This window comes from Schistocerca piceifrons, chromosome 2 (assembly GCF_021461385.2).
Source record: "Schistocerca piceifrons isolate TAMUIC-IGC-003096 chromosome 2, iqSchPice1.1, whole genome shotgun sequence".
Classification (NCBI taxonomy): domain Eukaryota; kingdom Metazoa; phylum Arthropoda; class Insecta; order Orthoptera; family Acrididae; genus Schistocerca; species Schistocerca piceifrons.
In genome coordinates this window covers 691896404-691919374 of record NC_060139.1, presented here as the reverse complement: position 1 = coordinate 691919374, position 22971 = coordinate 691896404, and the positions used below count along the sequence as shown (strand labels likewise).

The following is a 22971-nucleotide window of genomic DNA, read 5'->3' as shown; positions in this document are numbered from 1 at the left end:
CTCGAAACACTTTTAGGAACTGTTTCTTCGTGATAGTTTATAGGTCTCTCAACTGTGCATTTTTAATCTCATCCATGCTTGTAAAACCGCTGTCCTTTTAAGGCCTGCTTTGAAATGTTTATTCCACTTGTATTCCCTTGGTTTACTCGTTACAGGCTCACCAAAAGCAATATTTAACACTTCTAAAAATTTCATACACTTTATTTCATTCTTATAACAAAATTTAATACAGATTCTCTAATCTATTTTTATACAATACAAATAATCGTTGATGCTACCAAAACACATGTAACCTTTTTGACAGCTGAAACAGAGTAATACCCAATATGCATAACATTGCATGCATACTTTTGAGACATGTTAACGAAGACAGTGACAAAAAAAAAAAAAAAAAAAAAATGCAAATCGGACTAATACAACACATAAAATTATAAATTTCTGCTTACTTTTAAAACATGTTGCAAGAATTCTTAAGTTTCAATGCAGCCCTTCAAAGAAAACTTCTACCTTTTAGTAGAAACACAAAGTAAGAACAAGCCTTAAATTCTACAATTGATTACATTATATGGGGTTCATTTTACAAATAGCAATAGAGGAACATACATGCACACGAACAGGCATTCAGTTTTACGTTTGTAGTAGAATCCTGACTTCCGTTCTTATGTTAATATTATTTACTCTATAGTGTTGTGTTTCGGGAGAAGCTATCGTTTTTTGTATTCCTTATGGTCTTAATGCATTTGTCTAAAAATAAACGCAGCCGAGACATATCTGTACATGGCGTCACCACAGATTAAAAGCGCGCACTGCGGCAGGGCCGGTACTACGTTGTGAAAGAGCCTGTAGAAGTGCCTTTTGACGTAGCTGGGCTGGCATAGTGGGGACTTGCTCGCTCTTCAGTTTACCAACAGACTGTACTGTTAGATGACCCCTGGATTGTCACTCATGGAGAGTGAAATAAGGCATCATTACAGCAGTGGATTTGTTTGATTAACTTCTTTGTTCTGTCCCTCAGCCGTAGCATATCAGAATCAGCTTGCTGGAGACGTCCAGTTGCCTCTAATGTGAAACAATAAACGTCTGGCATTGCTGACAGTGCAAAGAGCAGAACTGAGTGTGGCATCATGCGAATGCCACAGTCAGTGATGTCTCCAGCTGCGACCATAATAACAGTGTGGCAGCGCTTGTGGTAGTACTACAAATTTGGCAGTGACCTCCTTCCAGCAAGCAGGCAGATCGCTGCTCTGGCAGTGGCCGGCCTTGTGTCTCAGGACAGGCTGTCCTGTCCTGTGGTTAAGCAACAGACCCTATACTGCATTCCAAAATGTTGCTCAGAGTGTCACAGGCTCGTGGTGTAGGCTGTGATACTGAGATGAGAGTATTTTAGTACATGAATGGCTGAGTTCGTATACGCTCCAGATTATGTTTGTTTAGGGCTTGAGGTACATACTCTAAACACTGCCTTGGTGGTAAGTCAGGAAAGTCTTCCGTCCTTGCACTAACGTGTTGCAGTGTCGGCTGTTGCTATATTATGCCCAGCTGGCTCTGCTTCATAACCTCTGTCAGATATGTTTTGCTTCACAGTGCTGGCTGTGACTGACTCTGTTGCAGCTCACTTCCCCTCTGGCGTAATTTTTGACTGAATACTGTCAATACACTAAATTTCCCCCCTTTTCATCAGGACTCGGCTCCTCGGGTCGACCAAACTAGATTATCCTTTACACTATAATTCCTGGCCACCTGCCCTTCTGGCCTTCTTTCCTCTTAAGAATTATTCTAACAATTGGTTTCCTTAATGCTATCACTTAATGTTACACATTTCTATAGGCACCCTAGCCCTGCTCCTTGACTCGTATACTATGGAACTTATTTCATTACTGGGCTTTCTACACAATAACTTCTCTCTATTGCAAACTCACAAGCTAAAATGAATTAATTACCCTCAATACTACCCCCTTATGCATTCTTATTCTTTCTGTTGCTTTTATGCTCAGGGTATCTAATCCACTGGAACCTGAATGATGGCTGGGTCTGAACTCACTCTTGTGCTTCATCTTCTATGTGCCAAAAGAAGGACTATGCTCTGAAGAGCAAGTGTATCTGCAGTGGCTGGTATGGCAACAGTCAGTGCTGCCTCTTTCCAGTACTAATTTTTCTTATATAAATTTACGTGTTGCAGTAAGGTTTCCGGGAGACTTGTCCCTCCTGCTGGTTCAGAAGCAAGTTTATAGACTGCATTAGTTCTGGCCCTAGAGTTTGATTTAAGCTAGTTAGGTTTGTAGCAGGTAGCATTTCCAAGGGCTCCTCTGGGCAGTACAAATGATGCTGTGAAACATTCAGGTGAGTTATCCCTAAAATTGCAGTGATCATATGGAAAGTAGGCCCCAGTATCTCACAAGCTGTTCCCTTTCATAACAAACTGGTCCTGTTTAATTTTAGCCTCTTCGCTGACATAAGGTTCCTTTGCTCGAAACAACTAGCCACTACTACCACCTTGTCGAAGGTAGAGTACAACCAATGCGCCTCGACCTGTTGAAAGTAAAATTCTATCTTGACCACTTCTTTATAGCATTCCTTTACCTTCTTCTGTCTCATTAGCAATTTCACTGTGCAGGAATCCTGCCCCCTTCTTACTACCATATTCTGACTGACTGTGATTTCCCCTAGTAGCATTGTTAAAACTTCATTTCCTCCATCTGTACATTTCTTCCCTTGTGTTTTGCAATTAATAATAGTTGTTGCCTTTTGTTCTCTTACAAATTGTTTCAATATTCCCCACTTGACAGGGTATAAATGAACTATGTAGCACTTGTAACATGTTTGTTTCCCTGTCACTGGTATAGAAATGGAAATGTAAACTTTTGCTTCACGACTTCTCACTGATGCTGTGGCTACCTCAAAATAAAAAGGTAAGTTTTTGTGCTCGGGTTCTAAAACCAACCTCAACTCCGGCAGTAGTTCCTTCTGTGCTTTCCTTAGATCCTCTAAATGCTGCTCTGACAAGAGATTTACCCCTAGCTGACCTCTTACAGCCTGCTGCATAGTCTCCTGTAGTTCTGTTACTTTCCCTCGTTCTTCACAAACAGTCTTCTACAGACTGCTACCATTTTGTCATTACTACTTCCTTATGTAAGATTTCTACTTCAGTTTGTAGTTCCTTGATATTCTGATTAACTGCCTCTTCTGCAGCTCTGTCATACTGCATTACTTCTCCAGCAAGTGTCATAGTAGTTGTGTGTTGTCCATTATGTCCTTCTCTGAAGTTACAATCTATGTAGTGTGGCAGTCACTCGTGGCTTTGTTCCCTTTTGCCCACTGCTTAACCTCTTGTATGGTGTTGTTCACCCTTTGAATGTCTTCCTTGTCAGCAGTGACAGATATTGTTTTCATAAGACAACCTCCAGTGCTGATCCAACCTTTGTGTATGTAGGATAACACTCAGTTCCTGGGTCACCTAACTTCTTACTTTCTCATATGCCCCATGTACTATCTCACATACCCTGGCATTTCCTTTGGGTATCCTGTGCCTTTCTGTTCCTGTATGGAATTTGTTGAATGCTTCTTCCCAATTTTCTCACCTCATTATGCATCCCCCATGTGCTAAATACCACCTGTATCACACAACGATTAGTGGTGATAACTATGTTTTCATGCTTGGTGAACAGCACTTATCTACATCTACATCTACGTCCATACTCCGCAAGCCACCTGACGGTGTGTGGCGGAGGGTACCTTGAGTACCTCTATCGGTTCTCCCTTCTATTCCAGTCTCGTATTGTTCGTGGAAAGAAGGACTGTCGGTATGCCTCTTTGTGGGCTCTAATCTCTCTGGTTTTATCCTCATGGTCTCTTCGCGAGATATACGTAGGAGGGAGCAATATACTGCTTGACTCTTCGGTGAAGGTATGTTCTCGAAACTTCAATAAAAGCCCGTACCGAGCTACTGAGCGTCTCTCCTGCAGAGTCTTCCACTGGAGTTTATCTATCATCTCCGTAACGCTTTCGCGATTACTAAATGATCCTGTAACGAAGCGCGCTGCTCTCCGTTGGATCTTCTCTATCTCTTCTATCAACCCTATCTGGTACGGATCCCACACTGCTGAGCAGTATTCAAGCAGTGGGCGAACAAGCGTACTGTAACCTACTTCCTTTGTTTTCGGATTGCATTTCCTTAGGATTCTTCCAATGAATCTCAGTCTGGCATCTGCTTTACCGACGATCAACATTATATGATCATTCCATTTTAAATCACTCCTAATGCGTACTCCCAGATAATTTATGGTATTAACTGCTTCCAGTTGCTGACCTGCTATTTTGTAGCTAAATGATAAAGGATCTATCTTTCTGTATATTCGCAGCACATTACACTTGTCTACATTGAGATTCAATTGCCATTCCCTGCACCATGCGTCAATTCGCTGCAGATCCTCCTGCATTTCAATACAATTTTCCATTGTTACAACCTCTCGATATACTACAGCATCATCTGCAAAAAGCCTCAGTGAACTTCCGATGTCATCCACCAGGTCATTTATGTATATTGTGAATAGCAACGGTCCTATGACACTCCCCTGCGGCACACCTGAAATCACTCGTACTTCGGAAGACTTCTCTCCATTGAGAATAACATGCTGCGTCCTGTTATCTAGGAACTCCTCAATCCAATCACACAATTGGTCTGATAGTCCATATGCTCTTACTTTGTTCATTAAACGACTGTGGGGAACTGTATCGAACGCCTTGCGGAAGTCAAGAAACACGGCATCTACCTGTGAACCCATGTCTATGGCCCTCTGAGTCTCGTGGACGAATAGCGCGAGCTGGGTTTCACATGACCGTCTTTTTCGAAACCCATGCTGATTCCTACAGAGTAGATTTCTAGTCTCCAGAAAAGTCATTATACTCGAACACAATACGTGTTCCAAAATTCTGCAACTGATCGATGTTAGAGATATAGGTCTATAGTTCTGCACATCTGTTCGACGTCCCTTCTTGAAAACGGGGATGACCTGTGCCCTTTTCCAATCCTTTGGAACGCTACGCTCTTCTAGAGACCTACGGTACACCGCTGCAAGAAGGGGGGCAAGTTCCTTCGCGTACTCTGTGTAAAATTGAACTGGTATCCCATCAGGTCCAGAGGCCTTTCCTCTTTTGAGCGATTTTAATTGTTTCTCTATCCCTCTGTCGTCTATTTCGATATCTACCATTTTGTCATCTGTGCGACAATCTAGAGAAGGAACTACAGTGCAATCTTCCTCTGTGAAACAACTTTGGAAAAAGACATTTAGTATTTCGGCCTTTAGTCTGTCATCCTCTGTTTCAGTACCATTTTGGTCACAGAGTGTCTGGACATTTTGTTTTGATCCACCTACCGCTTTGACATAAGACCAAAATTTCTTAGGATTTTCTGCCTCCACCTCGACAAAGATCAGTAGTCCCACTATGAACAGCATCATCTCACCTTCTCCGCACCTCACCTACAGGCGGGAATACTTATTGCTTTCCACCCTCTTCAGTTCATTGCTGCTCTGCAACTGCTTATGCTAATTACACTAAATCGATACCTAAAATAAAAAAAAATCTTAAATTACTATCACCTAGGCCTTAATCCATACGGGTTCCTTGTTGCCATTTCATTCATAACAACTTTTTTCTTCAGATACCTTTCTCCTCACTCCCTCCTTTCTGGTCTGCATCTCCTATCCCTGAAATAACTTATAGTCTCCCTTGAAAGGGTTTCAGCCACCCTACATGCACAGTTGTCGTTCTCTTTGGCAGTTGAATCTTGACATTTACTGGTGACATAGTCTCTACCACTTGGTATGGCCCCTGATACTTTGCAGTAACACTTCTTTCCCTTTCCCTTTGGTGTATATGAAGTTGATAGCATCACCCACCGACCAATCGTATACTATGGCATTATTGCCGTAAGGCCCACTGCTTCTTCCTTTTATCTCCAGTGCTCGGGTATTTGCCCTCCTTACTATATTCCAGACGTCCCTAATCTCTCTGGTAAATTCCTCGACAGACTCTCCAGTCTCCCCTTTCTTTGTTTTCAATATGATAAATGTCCAAGGCATTTTACGACCATATACTACTTTATATGGCGATAATTCTGTGTTCTTATGCTGTTTTGAGTTGTAGGCAGAGACAACATACTTCTAATAGACATACCAGGTAGTGTGACATGAGTCAATGTAGGCCAAGCATCTTCCCAATTGTCCTGTACACTCTTTCACTACTTCCATTGGCTTGTGGATGGAGAAGACTTGTGCTTAACGTGTTCACATTCAATAACTTACATGATTCCTTGAATAGATCTGATACATGAAGTTCATTCCCTGGTCTGTTACTATTGTTTCAGGCATTCCAAACTTCAGTAGCCAGTTATTCACAAGTGCTTGTGCCACTGCATGCTGGTTTGGCATCACGACCATTTCTATGTATCTTGAAAAATGATCTATGATTGTGAGTGCATACTTATTCTGTGCAGATTTATTATTGAGTGGACCTAAAACGTCATTCCCCAGAAATTTAGATGGTACTTATGCTTCAGGTTCAACAAAAACCTGCTCCCTGTGGGTGCTGTATTCAATTCAACACATACTGGTCTACGTCAGTCTGCCTACTCCTCCACCAATAACTTTCTGCTACTCTTCTGTTGGTAGATTTGTAATCTCCGTGACCTGATAATACGTGAAGATGAGCTTTTTGTAGCACGTGGTTGATTAGCTTTGCTGGTATCACTTCCTGCAGTCCCAACTTGGTTTCTTTGCTTAGCAATCCACCCTCTATACAGAATTTCTTAAAATACTGCTTATATTTGCCATCTGCTCTCTGCGAAGTTTGCCATTCCTTATGCTCAATACCCCCAATATGTAATACTGCTACTTTCCTGCTAAGCCGACCACATTTTTGTGCTTCTTTACAGGTTTATGTGTGACTTCAAAATAAAATTCACTTGGTCTTGCTGCCCATCGTGCCAACCTACTAGAAGGATCCTTTAACTTGACCACCATTTTAATGCCACATTATCTGTTACCAGTCTAAACCTTTTACCGTACAGATAACATTTGAAATACATGATTCCATAAATAAGGCTTAAAATCTCTTTCACCATTGCGGAATAATTTCTTTGTCCAGAATTTGGTTGTCTGGAAGCATAAGCTACTGGATTTTTCATGCCTTCTGCCTCTTGTGACCACACACAGTCAAGTACATGGTTTGATGCATCACATGATAAAACAAATATTCTCTGTCCAAATCCAGAAATACAAATATCGGACTCGATGTTAAAGCTTCATTCAGCTCCTCAAAAGCGTGGTGGTGTTCTTCTGGCCACACACATTTAGTACCCATTTGTAACAATTGTGTAAACCGTATGGCAGTATTCGTAAACCCTTTTATGAACTGGCAGTAGTACTTTGCGATCCTAAGAATGATTGCAACTCCTTTACAGATTCTGGTACAGGAAATTCATGTACAGCTCTAATCAATCTTGGGTCTGTCTTGAACCCCATCTTTACCTACAATATCACCTAGGTATGCTACCTCTTCCATCACAAAATTATATTTTTCTGTACTCAGTGTTAACTTTGCTGCTTTTAACCATAGGAATACTTCCAGTAATCACTGCATATGCTGTTCCATATCACTCCCACAGATGATTATGTCATCGAGATATACTAAGCATTGCCATTCTTTTAAACCTCTTAGTTTTCTGTCCAACAATCCCTGAAACGTTGCAGGTGCATTTTTTAATTTGAATGGGATTCTTCTGAAATGATATTGTCCCCAGGGTGCTGAAAACATTGTATTGTGTTGATCCTGTTAACTAAGCATCATACCTGATATAATACTTTATTCTTTTTCCACCACACACAAAATTTCTACCATTAAGCTAGACTTAACACTGACCTAGAGTGATTTCCCAGTACCCTTAGGTACACAATCATGCGAATCAAGTCTTAGTATGATCGTTCGCAGTTTAATCGGTTCATCTTTCACTACAGACTCCCCCTTGTGGCTTTGCTACAGTGGCATCACCTGACTGAAACATTTTTCTGTCAAGTTCCACCCTATGTTGCCGAAGACTGATTAAGGCACAATGCTGATGTAAGAAATCAACCCCTAGAATCATATCATAGCCCACAATCATGTGTGGCACGATCTCTACACATTGTTTAAATTGAACTGTACCCAGACAAAAGTCTCTCCACCAACCCTAATAGTGTGACATCTTTATCCCCCCATTCCACACAATCTGTTTGGTGGTGGGTCCCATTGCTTAAGTTTCATCAGATCACTACTGGCCTCTGTGTCCAATAATATCCTGCAGTCCTTTATTCCTACTATTCCCGTTATCACACAATCCACTTCTGCATACAATTTCATAGCATCTTACAGGAAATGACTGTAGGTGGATCTGGGGGTTTCTGTTATTGTTTAACACCTTACTTTTCCCCAGTCCTCTACTGCTAAAACTATTACTTCCTCTTACTTTATTGACATAACACTGAGGCTGGTGACACTACCTCTTACATGCCCGATTTGTCCATCATCTGAAAAATTTTATACGAGCTGCAAGCACTGTCCATTTACCCGGCATTTCAGTCGACAGATCGATCTCCTCGCACTGTGTAGCTAACTGCAGCACTGTGCACAAATCCATGAGACCCCCCTGTCCATACACATCTTGACATTTCTGAATGCAACCCTCTTAAATAGCATTGAGTGCCTTCTGCTCCTCTTCTTGCAAAATAATGTCATAGACTGCAGCGTCCTGTCCTAATTCATAGGTGCAATCATTAATTTTCCTTACCCTCCGCACAAATTGTCCCACACAGTTTGTATTTCTCTTGGTTACTACTTGTAATTGTCCCCAGTAGTGTCTGGCACTGTTTCGTTTCATATATCTCTGAATTAAACTTTCTTTAAATTCTTTGAATGTTGTGGCTTCCTTAAGAGCTTCTGTTTACTGACATGAGTTTTAACTTTCCATGTTAGTCTGTCATACAACACTCAATAATTCCATATCAGACCAACCTTCCATCTCGGCCAGACTTCCAAGATCTCCTACAAAAGCCTGCACATCCTCGGTTGGCTTATCCAAAAAGGAGCAATTAAACATGTGACTGACAAATATACACCCTGTTGTGATGAAACGCTAGTCTACCAACCCAAGCAGTTTCATATTATCTGTATTATCCACTTTTAATCATGCTACCTTTTTTAACAATGTTGTACTGCTTTTGGCTTTGACATAGCTTGCGTCTCTGGTTCTGTCGAAGCTTTGTCCTTGACAACACTAATTTTGATGACTAATACTCACAAGGCAAGAAAACAAAATACATTATAATATTATATTCAATTATGAGCCATCGCGACTCCTGGCATTGCCTAGGCATATACCCCCAACGGTTAAGTGTATAACATTTTACTGTAACTGGTTCCATACATAGCGGTAGTGATGATTGTGGCCCTCAAGGTTACACTGAGCACATCTAACGGGCACTAAATGATTGCGACTTCCATTACCTCCAAAACTAGACAAATCCACTGGTTCCCTAATCGCAACAAAATTTTCTGTAAAAAATGCGCTACCGTCAAACCTTTTCTCCATGACCAAAATAAAATCAAAATTTTTTGGACTTACAGTACCCAAGGCTGTAGGTTCACATGTGGCTCTTAGAAGGCGACGTCAGTGATCTGACACCAGCATTAGATGATCCATGGATTGTCACTTTGGAGGAGTGAAATAAGATGTCAGGATGGCAGTGGATTTGTTTAATTAATGTCTTTATTCTATCCCTTGGCTGTAGTACATTAGGAACAGCTCGGTGGAGGTGTGCAGTTGCCTCTTATGTGAAACAATAGACATCTGGCATCTATGACTGCACAAAGAGCGGGGCTGAGTGTGGCATCATTTGAATGTCAATGTCAGCGATGTGTCCAGCTGTGACTGTGATGACAGCATGGCAGCCATGACCTCCCTCTCGTGAGGGTCAGCTCCCTGCTCCGGCGGTGGCTGCTCTTGTGACTCAGGACAGGGTGCCCTATCCTGTGGCCGAACAGCGGACTTCGTACTACGTTCTGGAATGTCACTCTGCGTGTACCAGGCTCATGGTGTAGGCTGCGATATTTGAGACGAGAATATTTTAGTACACAAGTGGCTAAATACTTACATGCTTCAAGCTATGTTTCCGTAGGGCTTACGGCACATGCTCTAAACACGTCTGTGTTGGCAAGTGAGGAAAGGCTTCCATCCTTCTGCCAGTTGGCAGTTGATGGTTGGAGTGCTGCACATTATCTGCATATCCAGTAATGCTGGCAACTGATGTGTTATGGGGTCATATCAATCTGTACCGCATCAAAAACAGCCTGAAGATGACGCACTGAAGTGTTGACTCTGGTAATAAAATAAAATCAAATGATAAGGATGGCTGTAGGTGTTTTTATTTACAGGGTGCATCAAAAAAATGTATACACACTTTGAAGCGTCATAGAAAATTTATTTCCCATTCTACAATGTTAAATTTCTGGAAATGGAAAGCTTAAAGTCCAATTGGAAAAATCAATGTACTTTGCAAATGTGATTAATGTTCAAACTGCTGGCCTTCAGCATCAATACATTTCTGAGTACAAGTCACCACTGATTCCATACATCGTACGAAAGTGTCCAATGAGATTTCTGCGCACGTCACCTGAATCTCATTCCAAAGTGTGTCCAGGTTACGTGGTTTACGTTTGTACACCTCATCTTTTACTGTGCCCCATAAGAAGAAATCCAGTGCCGTGAGGTCTGGAGAGAGTGCAGGAAACTAGATTGGTCTCCTGTGTCCTATCCACTGGCCTGGCACATTGTGATCCAGGTATGTTCGTACGTCCCTATGATAGTGCGGCGGGGCGCCATCTTGTTGGAAATAAAACTTATCATTACCGTACAATGCATGAATGGCAGGGAACATGGAGTCAGCAAGCATTGTTAGGTACGCTTCTCCAGTAACAGCACCTTCAAAGTGGAAAGGCCCAATGAGTCCCCTTGCAGACAAACCACACCACACATTTACACCAGGCAAATTCACAGCCTTTTCAACTGTAATGTGAGTATTATCTTCAGCCCAGTACACACAATTGTACCTATCGACAGCTCCATTGAGTTTGAATCGGGCTTCATCCGACCAAATTATGCTACCCATAAATCCCGGTTCACGTCTCACCGTCTCCTGAACCCATTCACAAAATTCTAACCTTTGATCTGGATCGTCGTCACTTAGCTGTTACACCAGCCTTGGAAAGTACACACGAAACTTGCCTTTCTTCAGAATGCGTAGCACACTACTAGCACTTACATTGCTCTCACGTGCCGCTTGCCTTGAAGATTTTTGAGGCTTTTCAAGGTCGCCCTGATCGACCTTTATGCAAATCATACACTGTTCCATGAATTTCGAATTTGTCTCGTAGATGTGTAATTGTTAACCTTGAAGGTGGTTGTGTACCATACTCACTTCTCCACTGTCTTCAAACCGCAGCTACATTCTCAAACATCCAGTACCACTTAATTATCTGCTTCCGTGCTTCAAAGCTCAAACACACGTCCGCCATGTTGCAGTTACTTCCTTGCCACTGCTGCCACCTGTTGAAGAAACATAACATTACTTTCTCACAGATATTTAACCTTGTAGAACAGGAAATAAATTGTCTATGACAGTTTAAAGTGTGTATACATTTTTTAATGCACCCTGTGTTTCTCACGATAGTAAATGGCTGTCGTCCCAGAGACCTCCTGCGAAAAGGATGGACATACAAAAAAATTTAAATATGTTGTGTACATACAAGAATTCGAGACAAACAAGTAAAAATCAAAGTTTTAGTAATATTTGAATTATGATGTTTACTTTTAGGATCTAAGCAGGTGTCACGACCCACACCAGCTGACAGTCATTCGTGCATATGACAGGTGTGGCCGTGACAGGGCCATGATGACACTGCACGAATCATATTGGAGGGGAAAGCATTTTCTTGAGGTGAATGGCAACTCAGCCACACTTAGCCAGCCATGAAACAGACAAAAGTAAATACATACTTCTGAAAATAAGATTACTGGAATATGAAAAATAGCCAAGCAGGAAAGGTTAGAGGGAAATCCAAAATTTTATTAGTATGCATATTGGTTGCATTTAGGAAACTTAAGGAAACCTTTGGAGAAAAGTGAAGTAGTTGCATGAATATCGAGACCTCAGATGGTTGCCAGAACTAGAAGGGAAAGCTGAAAGATCGAAGGCTTATATAGAATGACTATACAAGGGAAGTAAACTTGGAGGTATTATGGAATGGAAGAGATAATAGGTGAAGATGAGATGAGAGGAGGTACTGCAAGATAAATTTGACATTGCACTGGAAGACCTGAGGACATACCATGACAAGATTACTTCACTTGTTACGAAAGAAGTGAGAGATAAAATACTCTCAAACTTCAAGAAGGCAGGTGCTGGGATGTGTGAGTATTACTAAGTAATCAGTTTCATAAGTGATGGATGCAAAGTATTAACACACACTATCAACAAAACAATGGAATCATTGATAGAAGCTGTTCTGGGAGACCATTAGTTTGGTTTGTGGAGAAATGTAGCCTCTCATGAGGCATTACTGACACCTCAGTGTAATTAAGAAGATATGCTGAAGAGAGAGAGAGAGAGAGAGATTCATTTAGAGCATTTGTAGAGTTAGAAGTAGCTTTTGACAATGATGACTGAACTATTCAAACTTCTGAGGTTATCAAGGATGAAATACATGTAGCAAAAGGTTATCAAAAACGTTATAGAATACTGGAATTGTAGGAGTCAAAGGGAATTGGTTCAGATGGGAGTGAGTCAGTATCATAATGTGTCCATCATGTTGTTCAAATGGTAAAAAGAGGAAGCAATAAAAGAAATTTGAAAAGAACAGAAATTCATAGACCACTGATAAAAATTTTTGTATTCAGTTGACATTGTAGTCCATCCAAAGATGGCAAACTGCTTCTAAAGACAGTCAACAGAATACACAATATTGCCAGAAATCTACACTCATACATTCTCACTCACACTGTTTTTCAGAACCCTTTTCACTGGTTGGATTTACATTTTTTTTATGGTACTCATTGTTTGAAAATATGCAATATATTGCAACACATTCAAAGGTTTTGACACAGTCTGTGAAAGATAATGAGAAAATGAAATGGAACAATACAGTTAGTTGGTACATAAAATATTAAAAACTAAATGTTTTAGGTGAATTTACCTGACACATATGATCTTGTTCTTATACAAAGGAAAATCCTTAAGTCATCTTGCATAAGTAAAGAAATATGCAAAATGCACTTAGCTAATTTTATGACACCTTCTACAGAAGTGTTTAAATGGACACTGTAGCATTAGTTTATCCCATTAAAAAAGGAAAATCATGGAGCACAACAATGTGCATCTTCTAGTTGACATTGCTGATGATCCTTTGAGGGGTGGTGTCAAAGTGAACATTGCCTGGAGATAATGGTAGCAAGCTTTTTGAATGTCATTACTTCTCTTAAACAAATTCCAGCATCAGAGCCCATCTATGTAAAACTGGAGGTGGTTGACATTGTCATTTCTTCAATGAAAAAAGCACAACTACTGGTTCTTCATGTGGGTACTAGAATCTGCTCTACCTGTGGCACAAGAATCAGCTGCAGGACCAAACTAAGTTCGTTACTATACATAGTGTCTTTTTTGTGCAGTGAACACTTACCATGCTTTTGTCCTGTTGTATGACATAATGAGTCATCTCATACTTAGTTTCCTCCGTAGCTAGATGGCAGGCCAAGGGGGCCTGCTGCATTGTGTGGTGAAGATGTATTTCTAAATTGTTTTAATAAAATCTGACTCGTGGATAGTATCCCATCTCTTGGATGGCTGTCTAGTTCATTCTTTCCATGCCAAGCAAAATGTATTGCCAATTCTTGCACTTTCTTCTCAAATCATCTTAAAACCTACATCTTTTTAATGGCATCACACCTCACAAGCTGTGAACTCATCAGTGCTCAAAGTACAGCACTTGGTATAGTGTTCCTTCAAGCCTATAGCTTCTATATTAACTAAGTGTTTTCAGTAAGTGTTCAAGACACAGGAAATCCAGTTGTTGGATCTGATTCAACTTGGGTGAAGGAATCTTGCTTGCTTTCATTAAGGGTCACATATGTACTTCTTTGAAGTCAGTTTCACAACTGATGTATATACTGTAGTATGTTATAAATTGATGGGTAAACAAAGAAGTGTCACAAAGAGTTGAATGACAAAATAATTATTGAAACAGTTGACAGGACAACTCAAAACACATAGTGTTAAATAGCTGTTGGCTTCAAATTGTAGTGTTTATAGGTGATCTGTCACAACAGTGGCTTCAATTTATGAAGTGTACCAAAACATAAAATTTCTGAGAAAGTTGTAGACATTTTTTTGAGGGACCTAATAAGTAGTTAGATTTATCAAGATTCGAATTGGCAGAAGTTGCCTGTATATACGAGATCTTAAGGGCATTGCAGTGAATAAGATCTATTTAACCCATAAAATTCACCTAATCAGATTCTCAGAATGCAATTCAAGCTGCCTGAGTAGCTCAGAAAAGCTGATGTTGAGAAGAAGGATCCAGATTTCAAAGCTTGTGAACAGCCATTGAACTCGAGCATGTTGTGCTTAGCAGTTCCTCCATTGAGTTGTGTCCTCCAGGACAACCTATCCTCATGCCTCCACTGCCTGAACACCTTCTCCCCCATCTGTTTCGTATGTCCTCCTCAACCCAACGTGCCACGTTCTTAGACAGTGATCTCTACCTTTCTGATGGTTCTATCCGTACATATGTCCACATCAAGCTTGCTAACCACCAACACCACCTGCATTTTGACAGATGTTCCCCTTCCCCATCAAAAAATGGCTCCCACTTAGACTGGCCACCCATGAATGCCGTGTATGCAGTGATGAGAAGCCTTTTGTCCAGTTTGCACTAGGCCTTAACAGACAAGCACTACACCTCCAAAACTAGTTCACAAACAGATTTCTCACACCATATCCTCACGTACCCTTCATACTCCCATCATTCCCAAGAACCAGCTGCAAAAGAGTGCTGCTGCATCACTCAGTATCACCTTGGACTGGAGGAACTGAACCGTGTCCTTTGCCAGGGTTTTGACTATCTATGATCATGTCTGGAAATTGGATACATTCTTCCCTCAATCCTTCCCAATCCTCCTAAAGTTGTAGGTGGCCGACCACCCACCCTACACAGCTTCCTAGTCATTCCTTTGCTACTCTCACACCCAACTCCTTGTCACAGGGAATGTATCTCTGTGGAAGACCCAGGTGCAAAACATGCCAAATTCACTGACTCGGTACATTCGACTCAAGTCCTGTCACAACTTATCCCATAAGAGGCAGGGCCACCTTTGAAAACAGCTCTGCTGCAGTTTTTGCACAGCATTTTATGTGGGCAAGGCCACTAATTATCTTTCCACTGAGATGAATGACCACTGCCATACTGTGGTCAAGAATACAGTTGACCATGCAAATTGTGGAACATTGTGCTGAGCACAACATGCTAGAGGTCAATGGCTTGTTCACAGCCAGTGCCAACTGGATCCTTTCCCCCCATAACCAGATTTTCTTAGCTATGCAGATGGGAGTAATTATTGCAGCACATCCTTTGTTCCTGTAATTCTTCTGACCTCTCATCTCCCTATCCCACTGTACCTACAGCCTCTAACCGACAATCTCCCCAACCTATGTCCTACCACCTCCTCCCAGTCCACCCTCTCATGGCACAGTCATTGTGTGTCACACGAACTAAGTGCTTCGGTGATAGTGCATTGTATTCCTATCCCATACATTTGTTTCTCTGTATAGCCACCCTACCTGACATAATCCCTCACACCCCAGTCCACCTGCTGGACTGCAATCCTGGCATTGTGTGTTCAGCTGACATAATGTAGCTGCACATCATGTCCTTTGTTTAATCCATATTGCATACCATATTGTATCATCATCTTGTTATTGTTTCCTTTAAGCTCTTGCCTACTTGTAGTAGTTGCCACAACCATTTGACAATTTTTGATTTGCCCTTTTCATCATGTAACATCTTTTACTGATTGCATAAATACATTTGTCAAATAATTGCTCATTTCTCGTGTCTTTATAATCTTCATTCTTTAAAGCATTGAACATGTTGCATATTTTAAATTTGTTTACTTCTCTATTGGTAAATACATTTTCATAATGTATGTTTTGATTTCCTGACAGATAAATCTATATCTTTGTGTAAGTTGGTGTCTAGTTTTATTCTCCTTTTTAAATTTATCATCATTTGAAATTCTAAAGTAGTTTATGTCTTCTAAATACTGTGCAGTTTCTTTATTATTAGATAAAATATATTAAATTTATTCTTTAGTTATATTTGCCTCTTGTCAAGACTAGTTCTTATATCTTGAAGACAAATCTTGCTGCTCTGCCTGATATTCATTCAGTACATGCAATATTGCTTTTAGTTTATTTATAAGAAAGTTTATTAGGGAATTTTATCCCCCCTCTGTTCCTGTGTAGTGAAATATATGTCCTAATTGTAATTCTGTTTGTTCATTTTTTTTTTTACTGAACTTTTGATAAGTCAGTGATCTTATTTAAATTGTCTTCCTGCTTCACTACCTATCATCAGATCATAGAGTTCTGCAATTTATTGTTCCTATATAGACAACAGTGGGAATAGCTGGACTTCTAATGTTCCTTATGTTAGGTACTCTTTGTGTGACAGTAGATAGGGGAACAAAGTATTTGGCTGTGCTCTATGATCTTAAGTTATTGCTAGAATTTTGCTCAGTCCACAAGATCAAAAATATTTTTTTCAGTCAGGCCACAATTCCAAAATTACAGGTACCCCCATGAGTCAGTATGTACTCAAATAACCCTGATGATGGTATACTAGTTGGCTACGGCCCCGAATGGTTGTGAGACATATGAATGGCACTGATAAATCTCAGCCGGCTGCTGTGGCTGAGCGGTTCTAGGCACTTCAGTCTGGAACCGCGGTGCTGCTACGGTCGCAGGTTTGAATCCTGCCTTGGACATGGATGTATGCAATGTCCTTAGGTTAGTTAGGTTTAAGTAGTTCTAAGTCTAGGGGACTGATGACATCAGACGTTAAGTCCCACAGTGCTTACAGCCATTTGAACCATTTGATAAATCTCCGGGAAGCTGTACTGACAGTGGTCGTGGACTAGACTTGAGCTCTTGAGAATCTGAGCCTGAAGTCAGTAGGGTCAGTTATCATGCTGATCATGTGCCACTTGAGCCTGCAAGTTTCCACTCACTGTTGTGAGTTGGCATTCAGTGTGCCTTTGTATCACACATAATGCAGTGAGAATTGCAATGGATTTTGACTCATCACACAGTATGTAATGGGTTGGTGAGTGGCCCATCCATATTTGTTCCACGTTAACTAGCCCATCTAATTTGTCAACTGAAGAATGCTATGAAACGCATGACATGAATGTCTGGACTAGGTATCTGCCCTGGTTGGCTCCCTGAGTATCAATCCTCAATAATGTTACATTTTTATGTGTACATAGTAAATTTGTTTTAGCCTTGTGTATGAAGATTGTGTCCTGGTGAGAGTGTTGTTGCATGTTAGCTGTGGTAGGAGACAACCACAGTAAGTGGCAACTTGTGCATTGCATGATATATTCATTTAGGTTACGACAGAATCTGATTTCAAGTAATATAATGTGACTAATATATTATATTACTTGAAATCAGTTTTTTGTCGGATAACCAATGTGTTTCTTGGTGTGGCTGATATCATCGGATAAGTTAATGACTAGTAGTCAGAAAGTGTAAAGCATTATCAGTACAGTGATGGGGTTGTAACTAATTGACAATGACTTTTATATATTCAGTGATGTTCATACTAATATTTATTTATTCTGCATGAACGAATTAAACTTGCAGTTTTTTTTGGAACCCTAGCCCAGTTTCAACAAGGGTGGTGTATTTAATTAGTTGTGACCTGTTAAATTTCCATCTTTGGGAGGCAAATGATAAAATCAAACTGCGCATCATATTTATTGATGAACTTCGAAATGAAAGTTGTCTGTATTCTTGAAATAAGCTTGGTGTTAATTTTTCCTTCATTTAAATAGCTGATGTGGTAAAACTACTTTTTGTTCAGGTTCCATAGCTTTGGCGATGACGATTTTGCTCCAGAGGATGCAGCAGATGAATTTATGCCAGCAGGTACTTTTTACTCTAGTTTTTTCCATATTATTTGCATCTAATAGCACATCATATGTTTGATGTGTGAACTAATACTATTAAGCATAGCAGGAGTAAACTAATTGACACTTGATGGATTTGGGCCACGAAGTATCATTGTCTCATAGGCTTCAAATCTGAGATGAGCTATATAAAGAGCAGATTTGTTAAAAAACACTGGAATGTAAAAAGTGGTATGGTTTTGAAAATTTATTACAATACTGCATTTGGAGTGGGACAAGTGGGGTTTTTGTGTGATGTATTCCACTCAATCAGTCACAGTACTGATGTGTGTGCCAACATTTACCTTATAAATATCTTGTGGTCGCCATTCTTGGTGCTATCCACTGTTGTGGACCTGCTATGCAGTGCCATCAGACCGTGAAGTGTTCTCTTGACAGTGGACTTCTTCACCTTTCACAGGGACAGATGCTGAAAGAGAGCTCTGATCTATTCAAGCTACTAAAATTATGTAAGTCACATTTGCAGTAACTGTTCTGTATTATAAAGTCAATCTTTCCACTGTAAAGCTGCTTTTACAATTGTGGATAAACAGATATTTCTTAACCTGTAGCTTAAAATAAATCAAAGCATAATATTACAGAACACCAGTTCTCAGACATTCTTCAGTTGTTCTGGCAGTGACATGATTGGCCACACCATTTGGTCTGTGACTTCCAAGGCATCACCAAGCTGTGTCACCAAAGCATAAGCAGCCCTCCACAAGAGGTGGGGACACCCACTCGCTGTCATGCCTTGTTGATGTTCTGAGTTGCCATGTTTTACATCGCATCTGCACATATGGCAAACCAAAGTGAGCACAGTGGGATGTTCCACGCTTATCGCCGGCCATTGTGGCAGAGCGGTTCTAGGCGCTTCAGTCTGGAACTGCGCGACCGCTACGGTCGCAGGTTTGAATCCTGTCTCGGGCATGCATGTGTGTGATGTCCTTCGGTTAGTTATGTTTACGTAGTTCTAAGTTCTAGGGGACTGATGACCTCAGATGTTAAGTCCTATAGTGCTCAGAGCCATTTGAACCATCCACACTTATCAACTACCTAAACGATGTTGATGGTTTCCACAAATATCTTTCTTTTGCCTGGGTTGTTAGAAGTGGAACATGTTACTCCACATAACTGACATGTTACACCACATATCACAGTAAAGTATAGTACATTACCGTACAGTACAGTACAGTACAGAGCTGAACTATACTGTACTGTATTGTATTACGATGTTATTGTTTGCAAGAGTTCTACTCTCAGATGTACAGAGTACATTAACCTCTGAAATAATTTATCCTTGTCTTTGGAATTGCGATTGCTTCTTAGATTCAAAGTTCCTTGTGGCATATTATAAGTTCAGAAGCACATCAGTGTTGTAGTAACTGTGACAAACAGCTGCATTGAAATGAGACATATAATGAAATAGAGTATATCGCAATATATGGAAAAGACTAGTATAGTAAGGGGAAAAAACAGTGAAACCAACGAGAGTCAGTATATGGATTGAGTGGGGAGTTAAATAAATGATGCACAGTGTGCTAGAGATAATTGGTGTAAATTGTATCAGATAAAACAATATATATTTCTGAGGAGAAGTTATTAGGATCTCCCTTAAATGGTAGGTGTGGGGTCAAATACTACTAGCAGCTTTTATAGCACTACACTGTCAGTGTTCATATATTTATGTAGTTAAAATAGTCACAGAAGAAAGCTGTTGAGATGAAATTTGTTTGTTATCTATGCTAGTATGACGTAACATTTGATTTCTAGGATTCATTGTAATGCAGTGGGATACTGTAATGACAAGTTTAAATCAATAAGTTGATAGCAAAGCACATGCAGTTATATGGAGCCCTGGCATTTCAGTAGGTGTCCATTACACATGTATGTTTTGTGATACCTAGAAAGACAATTTATACAAACAGGAAAGTGAAAAGGAAATTGGTGTATTGTATCAAAGTGCTGTGTAAATACAATAATCTACAAGTTAAGCATAAAGAACTGTGAATTAGGAGCCTATTTCTGAAGGGAAAATATAGATACAGCAGTGGGTAGTCATGTATGTTAAAGATAACATCCAATTCAAATTTTTGTAACTTTTTGCTTAGATCAACAATGGGAAGCTTGGGCATGTGAACTGATGTCAACAGAAAATTCTTTAATGATTATAATGGTATATAAGTCCATCCATTCATCCAGGTAATGGGAAATATGCAAATGCACAAAGATTGGATGTAGGACATAGTAAAGTGGGGACTTTGCATCTAGGTCTATTATGGTAGCTGTGAAGTCTCTACAGCAACCCTAAAGTGACAATTGTCTCTGATAAAGCTGTGTTAGGTGAAGGTTGCCAGTGGTGGAGAAAAATCATACTTTCAAAATGGAAAGGGGCCTCTAATGTAACCTAAAAACACCAATTCAAGAGCTTCAAGTCAATTGAGTGGCATTTCACGTCCTGGTGTTACACCAACTATCAGAACCAAACACAGACAGATTATCAGGATGGCAACATCGAATGTTCTAACACAAAAAAAACTGAAGAGCAATTCTTTAAATGTTCTCAGTGTAAAGAGCATGCCATGTAATTTCGGGATTTCAGCCAGATGATGTCATCGTATCATCATGATATTTGAAAGGCTTTGAGGAGGGGGCACTGGATTTGGCAGAACTTAACCAAAATCTTCTAGTGAAATGTAGGTGATACTCTTGTTGTGTGACCCCAGAGTGAAGGAGAACTGTCACACTTTTTGTAGCATCTGAATTAAATCCAATTTATGATGGAAGTGGAGATAGAGGCTATAGGTATTTCTGGGGGCCTTGGTCAGCTGGAAAGTGGATGGATAATTGGGTCATTCCATTCACCACAATCCCACACCTACAGACATGTGTTTGTGGGTATCTCACTTCCACCACTCTTCACAAACTATGGGTGCCCTTTGAATGTTGATACACCAGACACGTGATAGAGACAGCCATGCAAAGATGCTAGAACACCTACAATCTGTGTTCAAAGATAATGGATATTCTTCATAGCAGATCAGCAGAGCTTTAAGGAGGAAGAAACATGACCACCCATCAGGTCAAGAGGAGGTGGTGCAGTTCAAATCCAGCATGTTCCTTCCGTATGTCCACAATTTCATCGAAATTAGGCAGAATCCTGAGGAAACATTATGTCAGAGTAATCTTCAAGCCACCTTCAAAGACTTGTGTTTCTCTTAGTTTGTCAAAGGGTGATTGGGACTGCAGAGGGCTGGAATCTATGGAATCCTTTGTCAGTGTGGCAAATCCTACATTGGTCAAACAACACACATGGTACGTGAAAGGTGTATTGAACGTGATTGCCACACTTGCCTTTCACAGACCAGGAAGTCAGTCAGCTATAGCCGAACATTGTATTTACACAGGACATTCTATGGTTATTCTGCTATAGAAGTCTTAGTCTCAAGATGATCATTCCACGATTCAATTATTGAGGAATCAGTGCAAATAAGTTTGACAGGAAGATACTAATCATGATGGCAGCTTTCAGTGAATAAGGTGTGGGACCCAGTGATTTCTTTACTGTCTACAGAAAGAAAACATTTTATGACTCATGGTACACCTAGTGACAGTTTTATTAATTTGACATTTGAATTTTAACTCTCCGAGCCCACATTCCGACAGAGAAAGCGCACACCAGGACACCAGGTGCACTCAGTGTGTATGCCTTGGGGCCTCATTCAACATGCCTCCCAGAGGTATCACCACTCTGGGGAGTCCGTGCTTGGCTTCCATGGGGCCCCAGCCTTTGCAGCACCTTTTCCTTCTGTGCTGCGTGTCGGAACATGTCTGGGATATTGTTGGGAATGTGTTCTGAATTTTCAGTAGCCCGACATCAGAACAGTCCCCACACTGTTTCTTTCTTTGTTCTCCATCTCCTATCCCTTCTCTGCTTTGGCATTTAAGGTTCCTCTTTGTTTCTTCTTCCTCCTCCCTGTGTGCTACTCAAGGCCAACCCATCTGTCTGCTGCATAATAGGTGACTGGGTAATTTCCAGCCCTGAGTTGACAGGTAGGGTTTGCATGTTCCCCCCTAGTACAGGCCAAGACTAGGCAGGATGATTGCCTGAGCTGCTACCTTTCTAAACTGCCAGTTGGTCCTTCTGTTAGGAATTCGGGAAGAGTTACCTGAGGTGAGGACAATCACCCAAGATGGATTAGCTCCCCCAGCTGGAAGGGGTGTGCCATCAGAGATGCTGACAATCATGGGGGATTTTCTCGCAATGAGCCAATCGCCATCTCAATCTGCGTCTACTAAACATAAACAGAATGAGGGTGAACATTCCAAGACTCTCTCAGCTTCACCTCAGTTTCTCGTGGTACCATGTGCTGAAAGAAGTCAGTCCTTTGCTATGGTAAATCTGTTTATTATTCAGAAGGGTATTGATGCAGTTGCAGGCCCTGTGAAAACCTACTCTCATTTATGTAGTGGCACATTGCTTTTGTAGACGATTTGTGACTCTCAAGCCCAACAACTGCTTGCTGCTTTGCTCCTCCGTGGCTATCCTGTTCATGTTGAGGCCCATTGAACACTGAATCCTTTGCGTGATGTGATTTACACTAGACTGCTCATTGGTCTGACCGAGGGAGAAAGTCAAATTTACCTATGATCAGGGCATC

General features: G+C 40.7%; 1 protein-coding gene across 1 annotated transcript in view; it reads left to right on the top strand.

Annotated features, from left to right (window-relative positions):
• The window catches only part of LOC124776375, a 352178-nt gene that overhangs the window by 108667 nt on the left and 220540 nt on the right, over positions 1-22971 (top strand). Inside the window, exon 5 of the mRNA XM_047251339.1 lies at positions 18226-18290. Within this exon, the coding sequence (XP_047107295.1) occupies positions 18226-18290 (65 nt within the window). The remainder of the gene's footprint in view (positions 1-18225; positions 18291-22971) is intronic.